At 43.5% G+C, this 16,025-nt stretch overlaps 1 protein-coding gene across 1 annotated transcript in view; it reads right to left on the bottom strand.

Annotated features, from left to right (window-relative positions):
- atp2c1 (ATPase secretory pathway Ca2+ transporting 1) overlaps positions 1-16,025 on the bottom strand; it is a 141,339-nt gene that overhangs the window by 70,195 nt on the left and 55,119 nt on the right. Inside the window, exons 4-5 of the mRNA XM_043719600.2 lie at positions 10,523-10,612; positions 9,505-9,540 (exon numbers count right to left, since the gene is read on the bottom strand). Of these exons, the coding sequence (XP_043575535.1) occupies positions 9,505-9,540; positions 10,523-10,612 (126 nt within the window). The remainder of the gene's footprint in view (positions 1-9,504; positions 9,541-10,522; positions 10,613-16,025) is intronic.

Raw genomic sequence — 16,025 nt, 5'->3', positions numbered from 1 at the left:
CACAATTCTAACTCAATGACCTGCCCCTTTTCATCTTCACATTGTTAACTTTAAAGGTTCACCAGCAACTTAACAATAAGCATTTCACTCTTAAAAGTCTTGCACATTTGCTGCCAACTTCATTTTTTAAAAATTTCCAGAGAGGCAGAGCAAAATCTCCCTGATCAGGGACTTTCACTCTTTGGATCCTATTTATAAGGTGTCAAAATTGGCTTAGTGATAGAGCTGGCGGGGCTGAGTCAAATGTTGCAAGGTTAAAGCATTTCACACCACTTCCTTATGAGCATAAAATTACCCTATTACTTGATCTACTTTCATTATGCTGCTCATAGACCTCAACAATTAAATAAAAAGTATGCATTGATCATTATAGCAATCCCAACTATTAGATTAGATTACTTACAGTGTGGAAGGCCCTTCGACCCAACAAGTCCACACCGACACTCCGAAGAGCAACCCACCCAGAACCATTCTCCTACATTTACCCCTTCACCTAACACTAGGGGCAATTTAGCATGGGCAATTCACCTAACCTGCACATTTTTGGACTGTGGAGGAAACCGGAGCACTGAGAGGAAACCCACGCAGACACAGGGAGAATGTGCAAACTCCACACAGACAGTTGCCTGAGGCAGGAATTGAACCCAGGTCTCTGGCACTGTGAGGCAGCAGTGCTAACCACTGTACCACCGTGCCGCCCACACTTTAATGGCATGTTTGTGACCAGAGAGGTAGACAGATTTACAGTTAATTTCCCGGGGCTTCACCACCGATCATCTTTCTGATCGACTGACAGTCTAAGTAAAAACAATGTGGATATATGCCATCTTTGGATCTCAGTTGTTACTGCATTAATACTCACACTGACAGATTTATATTATATTGTCATCACTGTAGGTTCCAAAAGTTACTGAGAAGTCCTTTAACCAGTGCAGTGTTGTACTTAAGCCAAACTAAACCAAGCAGCCTCCAGCAATTAATTTGGCTGAACACCCACCAAAATATAGCAAGTGATTTTCGTTAAACTGGATTCATTTAGCTGTCAGGCTATTAAAACAGTATGATAATGAACTAAAAGTAAGAAAGTTCATTTCCTATTTTGTGCCATTGTCAACCAATTTGACATTAATGATTTAATGCACCACATAGGCAGACAAAAAGGAACAGAGATCCACATGTCATAAAGTCAGAGGTGTACAGCAAGGTAACAGACCTTTCGGTTCATCTCATCCATGCCAACTAAATATCCTAAGTTAATCTAGTCCCATTTGCCACTTAACCCTTCCCATTATTACACTCATCCTGATGCTTTTTAAATGCTGTATTGTACCAGCCTCCACCACTTCCTCTGGCAGCACATTCTATACACACACACCACCCTCTGAGAAAAGGTTGTGCTTTTGGTCTCTTTTATATCTTTTCCCTCTCCCCCCAAACCTATGCCCTCGAGTTCTGGACTCCTCCACACTAGGGAAATTTATCCTATCCATGTCCCTCATGATTTTATAAACCTCTATAAGGTCACCCCTCAGTCTCAGACGCTCCAGGGAAACAGCCCCAGCCTTTTTAGCCTCTTCCTATAACTCCAACCCTGGCAACATCCTTTTAAATCTTTTCTGAACCCTTTCAGGTTTCACAACATCTTTCCAATAGGAGGAGACCAGAATTACACGCGATATTTCAAATGTGGCCTAACCAATATCCTTTACAGCCATAACATGACCTATGACCTCTCAACTCCTCTGACCAATAAAGAAAAGTATACCAAACGCCTTTTTTAACTATCCTATCTATCAAGGAATTATGAACCTGCATTCCAAGGTCTCTTTTTATTCAGCAACACGCCCCAAGACATTACCATTAAGTGTACAAGTCCAGCTCTGATTTGCTTTTCCAAAATGCAGCACCTCGCATTTATCTAAATTAAACTCCGTCTGCCACTCCTTAGCCCATTGGCCCATCTGATCAAGATCTCATTGTATTCTGAGCTAACTTTCTTCACTGTCCACTACACCTCCAATTTTGGTATCATCTATAAACTTACTAACTATCCAAATCATTTATATGAATGACGAAAAGAGGTGGACTGAGCACCGATCCTTGTAGCACACCACTGGTCACAGGGCATGTCTTTTGCGTGTTGGTTCATTTGTAGAGAAGCTGAAACCACTTGGAATTTTATGATATTTTGCTTGAAACCCGAATTAATTTCAGGTGGTTGCAATTATTTTCTGCCAAGTCAATCTAAACATATTTAAAATCATGTTTCGAGTTCAATTTAGAAACTGCAATTTTAGTTACATTTACTTAGAATATTTACGAATCAGTGTTGCTGAGACAAATCATGTCTTGCTTAATCATGTATTTAATGTTACACCAAGCAATATCTTTAATTCACTGATATGAATTGTTTTCAGCATGAGAGAGAGAGAGAGAGAGAGAGAGAGACAGACAGACAGAGAGAAAGAAAGAAAGAAAAAGAGAGAGGGTACAAGAGAGAGAGCGCGCGAGACACCGACCCATGACAGAGATTTATCCTTCCTCAAAATATTGGAAACGGGACGAAATACCTCACACATTTTCAGTTTACAGCACAAGTTTATCATCATCTCTGGAAAACTACTGAAACAATTTTCTGGATGATCAGACAGGAAAATAATTTACCAAAAGGGGTTCAGCAGTCAGGAGGTCAATTTCTGGCAGCAGTTATTAATGAAAATAGATTAGAGAAGCTGAGCTTCTTCCTGGGGAGAAGCAGAGACACACAGTATAGTACTATACTGCCTTTTTACTTCTGTAGTCTTGAGTAAAGTATCCACTCTTATTTTTGTCTTGGTTTTGAAGGGCCTACACGAAAAGAAATCACTTTGTCGCAATCCAATTCACACCCTGAGCATGGGCATATCACAAAATTTAGCCATTGTGATTGAAGCTTGCACCAGTACAATGGGTGAAAAAAACAGTTGCATTTGAAGCTGAGCACCTGTAAAAGAAAATTGCTGAAAACCTTGCCTGGAAAGTGTTCAATACAAAAAGAGGGAAAGTAAACCATTCGCAAAAACTGACATCCTTTCAAAGTTTGGGAGAAGATTTGTAGCTCGGGTGCTCGTTGTTGTAGTTCTGTTCACCGAGCTGGAAATTTATGTTGCAGAAGTTTCATCCCCTGTCTAGGTGACATCCTCAGTGCTTGGGAGCCTCCTGTGAAGCACTTTTAAATCTTTTCTGAACCTTTTCAGGTTTCACAACATCTTTCCAATAGGAGGAGACCAGAATTACACCCTGAACCATAGGTAAGAGGAGGGCTGAGGATGTTCGGCAGGCTTTCAGGGAGCTAGGTTGGAAGCTCAGAGTTAGAACGAACAGAGTTGTTGTCTCTGGTTTGGTACCCGTGCCACATGACAGAGAGTTGAGGAATAGGGAGAGAGAACAGTTAAATGCGTGGCTACAGGGATGATGCAGGGAGGGAGGGATTCCGGTATTTAGATAACTGGGGTTCTTTCTGGGGAAGGTGGGGCCTCTATAAACAGGATGGTCTACACCTGAACCTGAGGGGCACCAGTATCATTGGCGGGAGGTTTGCTAGTGCTCTTGGGGGGGGTTTAAACTAACTCTGCAGGGGCATGGGAACCTAGACTGTAGCTTTAGGGTGCAGGACCTAGAGTGTAGGGAGGTTAGGAACATGGCATCAATCTCAAAGGAGGGTGCCTGTAAACAGGAAAGTGGCTTGAAGTGTGTATACTTCAATGCAAGAAGTATATGAAATAAGGTAGGTGAACTTGCAGCGTGGGTTGGTACCTGGGACTTCGATGTTGTGGCTATTACGGAGACATGGGTAGAACAGGGACAGGATTGGCTGTTGCAAGTTCCAGGGTTTAAATGTTTTATAGGGTCAGAGGTGGGGGTAAAAGAGGGGGAGGTGTAGCATTGCTTGTCAAAGATCGTATTACAGCGGTGAAAAGGACGATGGATGAAGACTCGCCATCTGAGGTAGTTTGGGCTGAGGTTAGGAATAGGAAAGGTTAGGTCACCCTGTTAGGAGTTTTTTACAGACCTCCTAATAGTCCTAGAAACATAGAAGAAAGGATTGCGAGGATGATTCAGGAGAAGAGTGAAAGTAATAGGGTGGTTGCTATGGGGGACTTTAACTTTCCTGATATTGATTGGGAAAGCTACAGCTCTAGTTCATTAGATGGGTCGGTGTTTGTCCAATGTGTGCAGGAGGGTTTCCTGACACAATATGTAGATAGGCCAACAAGAGGTGAGGCCATACTGGATTTGGTTCTGGGTAACGAACCAGGCCAGGTGTTAGAATTAGAGGTAGGTGAGCACTTTGGGGGACAGTGACCACAATTCGGTGACTTTTACTCTAGTGATGGAGAGGGATAAGTGTGCACTGCAGGGCAAGAGTTATAGCTGGGGGCAGGGAAATTATGATGCGGTGAGGCATGACTTAGGATGCGTGGCTTGGAAAAGTAGGCTTCAAGGCAAGGGCGTAATTGATATGTGGAGCTTGTTCAAGGAGCAACTATTGAGTGTCCTTGATAAGTATGTATCTGTCAGGCAGGGAGGAAAGGGTCGTGTGAAGGAGCCGTGGTTTAATAAGGAATTGGAATCCCTTGTTAAATGGAAGAGGGCGGCCTATGTAAAGATGAGGCGTGAAGGTTCAATTGGGGCGATTGAGAGTTATAAGGTAGCCAGGAAGGACCTGAAGAGAGAGCTAAGAGCAGCAAGGAGGGGACATGAAAGGTCCTTAGTTGGTAGGATTAGGGAAAACCCTAAGGCTTTCTATAGGTATGACAGGAATAAAAGAATGACTAGGGTAGGAATAGGTCCAGTCAAGGATAGTAGTGGGAAGTTGCGTGTGGAGGCTGAAGAGATTGGGGAGACACTGAATGAATACTTTTCGTCAGTATTCACTCAGGAACAGGACATTGTTGCCGATGTGAATACTGAGTCACAATTAAGTAGAATGAATGGCTTTGAGGTATGTAGGGAAGAGGTGTTGGAAATTCTGGAAAGGGTGAAAATAGATAAGTCCCCTGGGCCTGATGGCATTTATCCTAGGATTCTCTGGGAAGCAAGGGAGGAGATTGCAGAGCCATTGGCCTTGATTTTTATGTCCTCGTTTGTCTACAGGAGTAGTGCCAGAAGACTGGAGGCTAGCAAATATGGTTCCCTTGTTCAAGAAGGGAAGTAGGGATAACCCTATTAACTATAGGCCGGTGAGTCTCACTTCTGTTGTGGGCAAAGTCTTAGAGAGAATTGTAAGGGATAGGATTTATGAACATCTGGATAGGAATAATGTGATCAAGGATAGTCAGCATGGTTTTGTGAAGAGCAGGTCGTGCCTCACAAACCTTATTGAATTCTTTGAGAAGGTGACTAAGGAGGTGGACGAGGGGAAAGTGGTAGATGTGGTGTATATGGATTTTAGTAAGGCGTTTGATAAGGTTCCCCATGGTAGGCTACTGCAAAAAATATGGAGGTATGGCATTGAGAGTGAGTTGGAGGTTTGAATTAGGAATTGGCTGGCTGGAAGACGACAGAGGGTAGTAGTTGATGGTAAAGGTTCATCTTGGAGTGCAGTTACTAGCGGTGTTCCGCAAGGATCTGTTTTGGGACCATTGCTGTTTGTTATTTTTATAAATGACCTGGAGGAGGGGCTAGAAAGTTGGGTGAGCAAGTTTGCGGATGATACGAAAGTCGGTGGAGTTGTTGACAGTGAGGAAGGATGTGTCAGGTTACAGCGGGATATAGATAAGCTGCAGAGCTGGGCAGAAAGGTGGCAAATGGAGTTCAATGTGGGTAAGTGTGAGGTGATTCACTTTGGTAAGAGTAACAAAAAGATGGGGTACTGGGCTAATGGTCGGATACTTGGTAGTGTGGATGAGCAGAGGGATCTTGGTGTCCATGTACACAGATCTTTGAAAGTTGCCACCCGGTAAATAGTGCGGTGAAGGCGGCATATGGCGTACTGGCTTTTATTGGTAGAGGAATTGAGTTCCGGAGTCCTGAGATCATGTTGCAGTTGGATAAGACTCTGGTGCGGCCGCATCTGGAGTATTGTGTGCAGTTTTGGTCGCCATACTATAGGAAGGATGTGGAGGCACTGGAACGGGTGCAGAGGAGGTTTACCAGGATGTTGCCTGGTATGGTAGGAAGATCGTATGAGGAAAGGCTGAGGCACTTGGGGTTGTTTTCATTGGAGAAAAGGAGGTTTAAACTTGATAGAGGTGTACAAGATGATTAGGGGTTTAGATAGGGTTGACCATGAGAACCTTTTTGCCACGTATGGAGTCAGCTATTACGAGGGGGCATAGCTTTAAATTAAGTGGTGGTATGTATAGGACAGATGTTAGGGGTAGGTTCTTTACTCAGCGAGTCGTGAGTTCATGGAATGCCCTGCCAGTAGCAGTGGTGGACTCTCCCTCTTTATGGGCATTTAAGCGGGCATTGGATAGGCATATGGAGGATAGTGGGCTATTGTAGGTTAGGTGGGCTTGGATCGGCGCAACATCAAGGGCCAAAGGGCCTGTACTGCGCTGTATTCTTCTATGTTTTATGCTTCTGTGATCTTTCCTCCGGCATTTGTAGTGGTTTGAATCTGCCTCTTCCAGTTGTCAGTTCCAGCTGTCCACTGCAGTGGCCTGTATATTGGGTCCAGGCCGATGTGCTTATTGATTGAATCTGTGGATGAGTGCCATGCCTCTAGGAATTCCCTGGCTGTTCTCTGTTTGGCTTGTCCTATAATAATAGAGAACACACACCGGTTCATCAATGCCACACTCACAGGAATTCGATTCACTAGAGAGGAAGAAAAGGACAACCAACTCCCATTCCTAGACGTGATGGTAAAGAGAACACCGAACGGAGAATTCTCCACAAAGTTATACAGGAAAGCCACACACAAAGACCAAGTCCTAAACTACGAAAGCAACCACCCCAACACACACAAAAGAAGTTGCATCAAGACACTATTCAAAAGGGCCACAACACACTGCAGCACACCAGAACTGCAAAAAGAGGAAGAAGAACACCTATACAATGTGTTCGCCAAAAATGGATACCCGCGCCATTTCATCAACAGATGCCTAAGGGAAAGACAACGGAACAAGGACATGCCACAACCCAAAGGACTAGCCACACTACCATACATCAAGAGCATTTCCGAACTGACAGCCAGACTACTGCGACCACTAGGACTCATAACAGCACACAAACCAACAGCCACTCTCAGACAACAACTCACCAAAACAAAGGACCTAATACCTAGCATGAGCAAAATCAATGTAATGTACAAAATCCCATGCAAGGTCTGCACAAAACACTACATAGGACAAACAGGAAGACAGCTAACGATCAGCATCCATGAACACCAACCAGGCACGAAACGACACGACCAGCTTTCCTTAGTAGCCACATATGCAGATGACAAGCAACATGAAATCGACTGGGACAACACTACTATTATAGGACAAGCCAAACAGAGAACAGCCAGGGAATTTCTAGAGGCATGGTACTCATCCACAGATTCAATCAATAAGCACATCGACCTGGACCCAATATACCGACCACTGCAATGGACAGCTGGAACTGACAACTGGAAGCGGCAGATTCAAATCACTACAAATGCCGGAGGAAAGATCACAGAAGCGCTTCACAGGAGGCTCCCAAGCATTGACGATTGCTCCTAGACAGGGGATGAAACGTCTGCAACACAAATTCCCAGCTCGGCGAACAGAACCACAACAACTGACATCCTTTGTTTAATGAACAGGAAAATTCTGAAAGGGTCATATTAAGGAAAGCGAAAGTACAAAATCAATTGTCAAAATCTAATTTTGAGTAAGTTCATGAAATTATGACCAAATACATTTTTGAGCACTTATTATTGTTATAGTCACTGCAGGAAATATAGCCATAGTCCAAAATTACCTTATACACAAAGTACCTCTGACAAAGTATTTCATTGTGAACAATGAAACAAATTGGGAGTCAAGCTGCAAGAGTACTCAATATGTTCCATAAAATGTCAAGTTATATCTGAATTAGCTATACCAATATTTAAACTTCTGAGCCTTAATTGGCTGAGGAAGAAAATACTCTTTGAAGCTTCCAGCATAAGTGAGACATCAAAGATAAAAGGAAGTAGTACAGCATTTAACAAAGAAAGAACCTTCAATTATATAATGCCTTTCAGAGACATCACTCAGCAGTTTTCAGTGTTATAGAGATGCAGCAACAAATTTGCTTTGTGTAAATCCTCACAATCCATAAACAATAACATTTAGAAAATCTTTGACAGCTGCACTGGTTGAGATGCCATGTCAGTTGAGGAACTCTTCTGAATGGTGCCATGGAACGTATTACAGACAGTGACAGCACTGTTCTGGCTTAGTGTCTCATTTGATGTGCAGCACTTCCAACTGTTCAGTGTTCCCTCACTGAAGTGTCAGCTAAGATTACATGTTTTTTTTTAATCTTTCAATGTGGTTTGAACTCATGACCTTGTGATTCAAAGGCAAGAGTAATGTCACTGAGCCAAAACTGACAATTCTATAATACAAAGGAAAAACTGAGAAATATCTAACAAAATTCAAATTATTTTTTAAAAAGTCATGGGAAGAAAGTAGAATAAAAGAGTGAAGAAGAAATAAGGTAAACAGAAAATTAAATAAAGTGGTACATCCCCTGCCACCACACTGAGAAGAAGCCAGCACCACTGATATCATTGACATGTACCTGGAGCTGAAAGCTGGCTCTATCTATATCTACATATGCAGTGCCACTGATGCCCAAGGAATTTTCACCACCCTTACTCCTCTCTCAGCTCCACTTGGGGCCACAGTTCTCACTTTACTTGACATCCCTCCTGCTTGCTGCGCCACTTGGCACCACACTCACCAGCCCACTCCCTGGTTACCCTTCTTCTGACCAGTTACTGACTCCACCCACCCACCCTCCCAAGACTCTCTTACTCCAGGGATGGTCAACAGCAAGGAAACACAGCAGTGGATAGAAGGGAAGCTGTGGGGGGTCAGCAGTGAATAGACAAGGGTTTGGCATGGAACAGTGAACAAATGACAATTTCAGGATTTACATTGAAACATCTGGAAAACACATTCTACTGTTCCTGTTCTTTGATGCAGGCACATCACAGCAGTGTTACTGGCAATGACATCAATAGGTACTGTAACTACATGGATTAGGTGTACCTTGCAATTATACTGGCAATGAAAGCAGATTTAAATAAAACTTTAAGAGTTTTAAGAGTTCTTTTAGCAGTAAAGTTCATTATAGTAGTAAAGCTATTTCTGAGGAGTTTTACTGCTACAGTAAATTAAATTAGTTCAAATTTCATGACATGCAAGCTGAAATGTCAAAATAGTTCTTTACTGTGGTAGATTAGCATTACCTGGAAAGATTTAAATACGTAACAGACAAGTTAAAAACACAACTTGACAACTTTGGTCTTGTTTCTAAAGAGCACAAAATGGTACTAACCTGTACAAAAGCAACTGTGACAACAATAAGTATAGCCTAGCAGAGGGGAAAACAAAAATGTGATTGGTCTGCATCAAAAAAATGCAATTCAAAGATTGACACTGATGCTATTAATTTACAGTAGCATTTCTATGACCCTCAAGACAACTAATTTAACTAACATGAACTTACAAAGCAAAGCAAAACTGAAACCTTGTCAAAATCCAACTAATAAGCTCTGTATGTTGATAACATTTAAAAATGCTTGTAATCATATGCTCTAAACATAAAGGAGGCTGGCAGCAGGGAAGTGCCACACAAGGGAAGTGCCTTTCAAGAAGTTGGCAAATACCTGACATGTAGTGAAAGCATTCAAAAAAAAAGTGCACTTGACATCTGTTTCTTTCACTGAAGTTGTTTACATGGTGTAAATATCTGCTGATCTCGGTAAATGGATGACAAATTGGGAAACAGCTTCCATACGTGAGAAATTGAGGACTCAAGTTAATTAACAGTGCTTTAACCATAACCACCTCAATAAGTGCTTCATTACTGTCCCAAAAGAACTGAAGATTTCCCAATCTCCTTTAATGCCTATCCAGAAAAGTCAGAAGTGACCAGGGTGACAGTGGGATCCAAGCCAAAGTAAATTTCTGGAACTTCCATACACCCAGAACTGATTCTTCCAAAAGAGTGGAAAACTCTGTCTTTTATTTCTTTCTGTACTCAATTTGACTCTAATCCAATTTACTTCTGTCATTTCCAGGCTGTCAGCTCCCAACGTTGACTAAGATTACAAATTGTCTTATCAATTCATCACCACCCTCGGCAGGTTATGCCAGAAATTATTTTTCAGCTGAAGTGAATAGGAAGAAGTCCAATTAACAATGCAGAAAACTGAATGCCCTGTTCAAGCAAGAGTTGGCCTTGTATGTTTCTACACTAAGTGTAAATATTTTGATTTAGTTTGACTGAATTATTGAATCTAGTCTTTTAAAAAATATTTTTAGAAATAATATAAATAACTTCCATATCTTACCACTGTGATGCTGACTGCATCATCAAGCTGGTGCATTAGAACACTGATAACAGCTGAAGCCAGTAGAAGCATAATCAAGGGATTTTTGAACTGCAAAAAATTGTAAAAATGTTTAATAACTTATTCTTAATAGAGGTTAGCTCAGTTATTTTACAATTAACCTAGATTTCTAATTATGAAGCACTCCTTTCCAATACATAAATCACAGCTCCATCATCAGGAACTACCAATCCCATAAAATAGAAGAGTGTTGCTGGCGGTGTAGTTGAGGGTGAACACCTTAAATTCTCTGCTAATACAGGTCATGAGCCTGGACACACAGCTTTCTAAAACTGATAGCTATATGGAAACAGAACCTCATGACTTTTGTACAAGTACTTCTTCAATTTCAACAAAGTCAGAGTTATAACCTTAGTGCAAATTAATAAAGTGCCTGATTCTGCAGAAGGTAAATAAGTATTATGCAAATAAATGCAAATTTGGACAGTTGAATCAGTAAAACATCTTTGTACAATGACAAAAATGAATGCAATACTATCCAATTTTGTATGGTGTAACAAACCAAAATAATCCTAGTGTTCTACCCTACAGCTTTGCTGCAGAATAATAACTTTCTGCAGTTTTTAGATTAGATTACATTACAGTGTGGAAACAGGCCCTTTGGCCCAACAAGTCCACACCGACCCGCCGAAGCGTAACCCACCCATACCTCTACATTTACCCCTTACCTAACACTACGGGCAATTTAGCATGGCCAATTCACCTGACCTGCACATCTTTGGACTGTGGGAGGAAACCCACGCAGACATGGGGAGAATGTGCAAACTCCACACAGTCAGTCGCCTGAGGCGGGAATTGAACCCGGGTCTCTGGCGCTGTGAGGCAGCAGTGCTAACCACTGTGCCGCCCATTCTGTCTTCACTACTCTTTCTGTGCCTGACAGCTCGTGCAGTATCCTACTTTCATGTGTCAGACTGCTCTTTTTTGGTGTATGACATTTTCCTTTATTATCAGGTATTCTGTCAGTAAGACTGGGGGAAGAAAGATTCCAACACAATAGAAATGAAGTATGTGTCAATTTTGGAGTTAAGTCCTGCACATAGCTGTCCTGTGAAATTAAGCTGTTTAAAGTGATTTTTAATACAAAGCACATTACTGAAATTTACACACACAACCTAATGCCTTGATTTCAAACCACACAAAGGAATTGTAAACCACAGAGTAATAGTACAGGTAGACAACCCTTTATCCAAAATTCCGAACTTCAAAATCCAAAGGTTTTCTCGTGAAGTTCTTTTCACGTTAACAAGGTTGTTTGGTGTGCAAACAGTTAATCCAACTGCACACCCACTCGATGCATGTCACACAGATTTGATGTTGGGTGGGGAGGGCATGATCCAGCGCTGACATGCCTCAATTCTGTCTGAGGACCCAGAGTACTCAGTGAGTCTGCTGTTCACTAAGATTTTTTTTTAAACTTTGACTGTCAAACTGTCACTTATTCCAAAATTCGAAAAATTCCAAATTCTGAAAACCAGCTGGGCCCGAGTGTTTTGGATAAATGAATTGTGTACCTGCAATCAGAAAAAGAGTAAAACCAAAGGCAGATTCACCTCACTGGAGGGGACATCTGTTTGGGCAAGTCAGTCTTAATAAAATTAATGCTTATCCAAGAATCTTTAAAGCAGAAAAATGATTCAATGGAAGCAAACTGAGTCTATTAAAGAACAAAAAACCCAGTTTAACACGTCTCATTTCCCCCCACCATCACACCCACTCCAGTTACAGGCTCTGCCCCCACTCCCAGCTCCATACCCACACCAGATCCCAGCTCCCAGCCCTGCCGAGTTTTCACCATCCCTCCAGACCTCCCCCTCACTGCAGACGAACGATCGGTCATCAGCAAAGGACTCACCTTCATCCCACTCCGTCCACACATCAATGAATTTAATACACGCCGTGACGTCGAACACTTCTTCCACCGCCTCCGCTTATTTTCACAATCAGGACTCCCGCCCACCTTCCGAGGACCCCTTTGCCCACCTCCAACTCACTGCATCCACTTGGACACCCCGCGCGGGCCTATTACCTGCCCTCGACCTCTTCATTTCCAACTGCCGCCAGGACATTAACCACCTCAACCTGTCTACCCCCCTCCCGCACTCCAACCTCTCACCCTCACGACGCGCAGCCCTCCAATCCCGACCTCACCATCAAACCAGCAGATAAAGGGGGTGCAATGGTAGTCTGGCGCACTGACCTCTACACCGCTGAAGCCAAACGCCAACTCGAGGACACCTCTTCCTACCGCCCCCTTGACCATGACCCCACCCCCCCCAATCACCAAACCATCATCTCCCAGACCATACAGAACCTCATCACCTCAGGAGATCTCCCACCCACAGCTTCCAACCTCATACTCCGGGAACCCCACACTGCCCGGCTCTACCTCCTTCCCAAGATCCACAAGCCTGACCACCCTGGCCGACCCATTGTCTCAGCATGCTCCTGCCCCACTGAACTCATCTCTACCTACCTCAACACTGTCCTATCCCCCCTAGTCCAGGAACTCCCCACATACGTTCGAGACACCACTCATGCCCTCCACCTCCTCCAAGACTTCTGTTTCCCCGGCCCCCCAACGCCTCATCTTCACCGTGGATATCCAATCCCTCTACATCTCCTTCCGCCAAGATCAGGGCCTCCAAGCCCTCTGTTTTTTCCTCTCCCGACGTCCCCAACAGTACCCTTCCACCGACACACACATTCGTTTGGCCAAACTGGTCCTCATCCTTAACAATTTCTCCTTCGAATCCTCCCACTTCCTCCAGACCAAAGGGGTAGCCATGGGCACCCGTATGGGCCCCAGCTATGCCTGTCTCTTTGTTGGCTACGTAGAACAGTCGATCTTCCGTAATTACACTGGCACCACTCCCCACCTCTTCCTCCGCTACATTGATGACTGCATTGGCACCACCTCGTGCTCCGGTGAGGAGGTTGAGCAATTCATCAACTTCACTGACACATCCCACCCTGACCTTAAATTTACCTGGACCATCTCTGACACCTCCCTCCCCTTCCTGGACCTCTCCATCTCCATTAATGACGACCGACTTGACACTGACATTTTTTTTTTACAAACCCACCGACTCCCACAGCTACCTGGATTACACATCTTCCCACCCCACCTCTTGCAAAAATGCCATCCCGTATTCCCAATTCCTCCGCCTCCACCGTTTCTGCTCCCAGGAGGACCAGTTCCACCACAGAACACACCAGATGGCCTCCTTCTTTAGAGACTGCAATTGCCCTTCCAATGTGGTTAAAGATGCCCTCCAATGCTTCTCGTCCACATCCCGCACCTCCGCCCTCAGACCCCACCCCTCCAACCGTAACAAGGACAGAACGCCCCTGGTGCTCACCTTCCACCCTACCAACCTTCGCATAAACCAAATCATTCACCAACATTTCCGCCACTTCCCAACAGACCCCACCACCAGGGATATATTTCCCTCCCCACCCTTTTCCGCCTTCTGCAAAGACCATTCCCTCCGTGACTACCTGGTCAGGTCCACGCCCCCCTACAACCCACCCTCCCATCCTGGCACCTTCCCCTGCCACCGCAGGAATTGCAAAACCTGCGCCCACACCTCCTCCATCCAAGGCCCTAAAGGTGCCTTCCACATCCAGCAACGTTTTACCTGCACATCCACCAATATCATTTATTGTATCCGTTGCTCCCGATGCAGTCTCCTCTACATTGGGGAGACTGGACGCCTCCTAGCAGAGCGCTTTAGGGAACATCTCCGGGACACCCGCACCAATCAACCACACCGCCCTGTGGACCAACATTTCAACTCCCCCTCCCACTCTGCCGAGGACGTGGAGGTCCTAGACCTCCTTCACCGCTGCTCCCTCACCACCAGACGCCTGGGGGAAGAATGCCTCATCTTCCGCCTTGGAACACTTCAACCCCAGGGCATCAATGTGGACTTCAACAGTTTCATTTCCCCTTCCCCCACCTCACCTTAGTTCCAAACTTCCAGCTCAGCACTGTCCCCATGACTTGTCCTACCTGCCTATCTTCTTTTCCACCTATCCACTCCACCCTCCTCCCTGACCTATCACCTTCATCCTCTCACCCCCTCACCTATTGTATTCTATGCTACTTTCTCCCCACCCCCATCCTCCTCTAGCTTATCTCTTCACCCTTCAGGCTCTCTGCCTTTATTCCTGTTAAAGGGCTTTTGCCCGAAAGTTCGATTTTACTGCTCCTCGGATGCTGCCTGAACTGCTGTGCTCTTCCAGCATCACTAATCCAGAATCTGGTTTCCAGCATTCAGCAGTCATTGCTTTTACCTAGTTGATTTTAACACACAATAAGATGGTTGACAAAACAGACAAGACAACATCACCATTCTTTGTTTTGTTCTGGTACACTTCGGATCTTCTATTTTCCACAGGTGTCCTACATTATCATACTCAATTTTGATTGGAGCTGACAAATATGGTTGCAGCCATGTTCATAGCAATCAATTATCATAATCCATTTTAAAAGAACAGACCATGAGGGAAAAGCAGACAGTCCAAAATCTTATAATGTTCCTCTCAACAGCTCAAACAAGATACTCAAAGCATGCCATGCCATGTCATGCAGGCAGCCTAACAGCCTCAAAAATATCACACAGAAACCAAGTACAAATTTATAGAGTAGAAACTATGCACAGAACCCAAGTATAGTAGCATAGAACGAGAGAGGAAAATATCAAACAAAAACAAAAAACCTCTCTGCCTCTAAAATACTATATAATCAGTTCATAAACTGAGAATGAACTACATTAACCACGTCTTGATAGTAAGGTACTAAGTTGAAAGCATTCCTGATGGATGCATTTGAAAACAAAATGGTCCCCCAACCAAGCTCCAATCTATACTAAACCACAAACATAAAAGATAAAATGGACTAAACAATTAAAGTCATTATAAAATAAAAGAGTATCCAAAGTATTTTAGAACATATTGCAAAGAAATACTGACAATGACATTGTTAGACTGAACTTTCAATAGAACCCAATTAGTTGCTAACAAAAAAGCAAAAAACCAATCTAGTGTCAATGAGACAGAGATTCAAGGCACTAACACTCACTCACCTCCATTCCCAACTATAATCTACCTGATATCCCCTTTAGGAGGGGATATAAAGCAGTCTTTGTTGCCCACCAGCTTTTTTAATACTTTGACAAGCCCCTTGCCCTTGCTAACAAAATTAATAATTTTCAAATATTCATAATTAAATGAACCAAAATATAAAGCAATAATAGCCAAAATAAACTACTTTACCTGCAACTTAAAATGGCAGGAAGCAACTGCAAAGATCTTCAGATAGTTTTGAAAATGAAGATTAAAATTCAGAATTTGAGTTATACAATCAAGAAGCCACTTTGAGGAGTTTGATGTAGGATAAGATGTGCACCAAAATTTGGAAAGGGTTGAAGTTTATGGA

The sequence above is a fragment of the Chiloscyllium plagiosum genome, unplaced genomic scaffold, assembly GCF_037043375.1.
Source record: "Chiloscyllium plagiosum isolate Xiang-an unplaced genomic scaffold, Cpla_swu_hap1 HiC_scaffold_34, whole genome shotgun sequence".
NCBI classification, from domain to species: Eukaryota; Metazoa; Chordata; class Chondrichthyes; order Orectolobiformes; family Hemiscylliidae; genus Chiloscyllium; species Chiloscyllium plagiosum.
The sequence above is the reverse complement of the archived record's forward strand: the minus strand, read 5'-3'. Positions and strand labels throughout refer to the sequence as shown.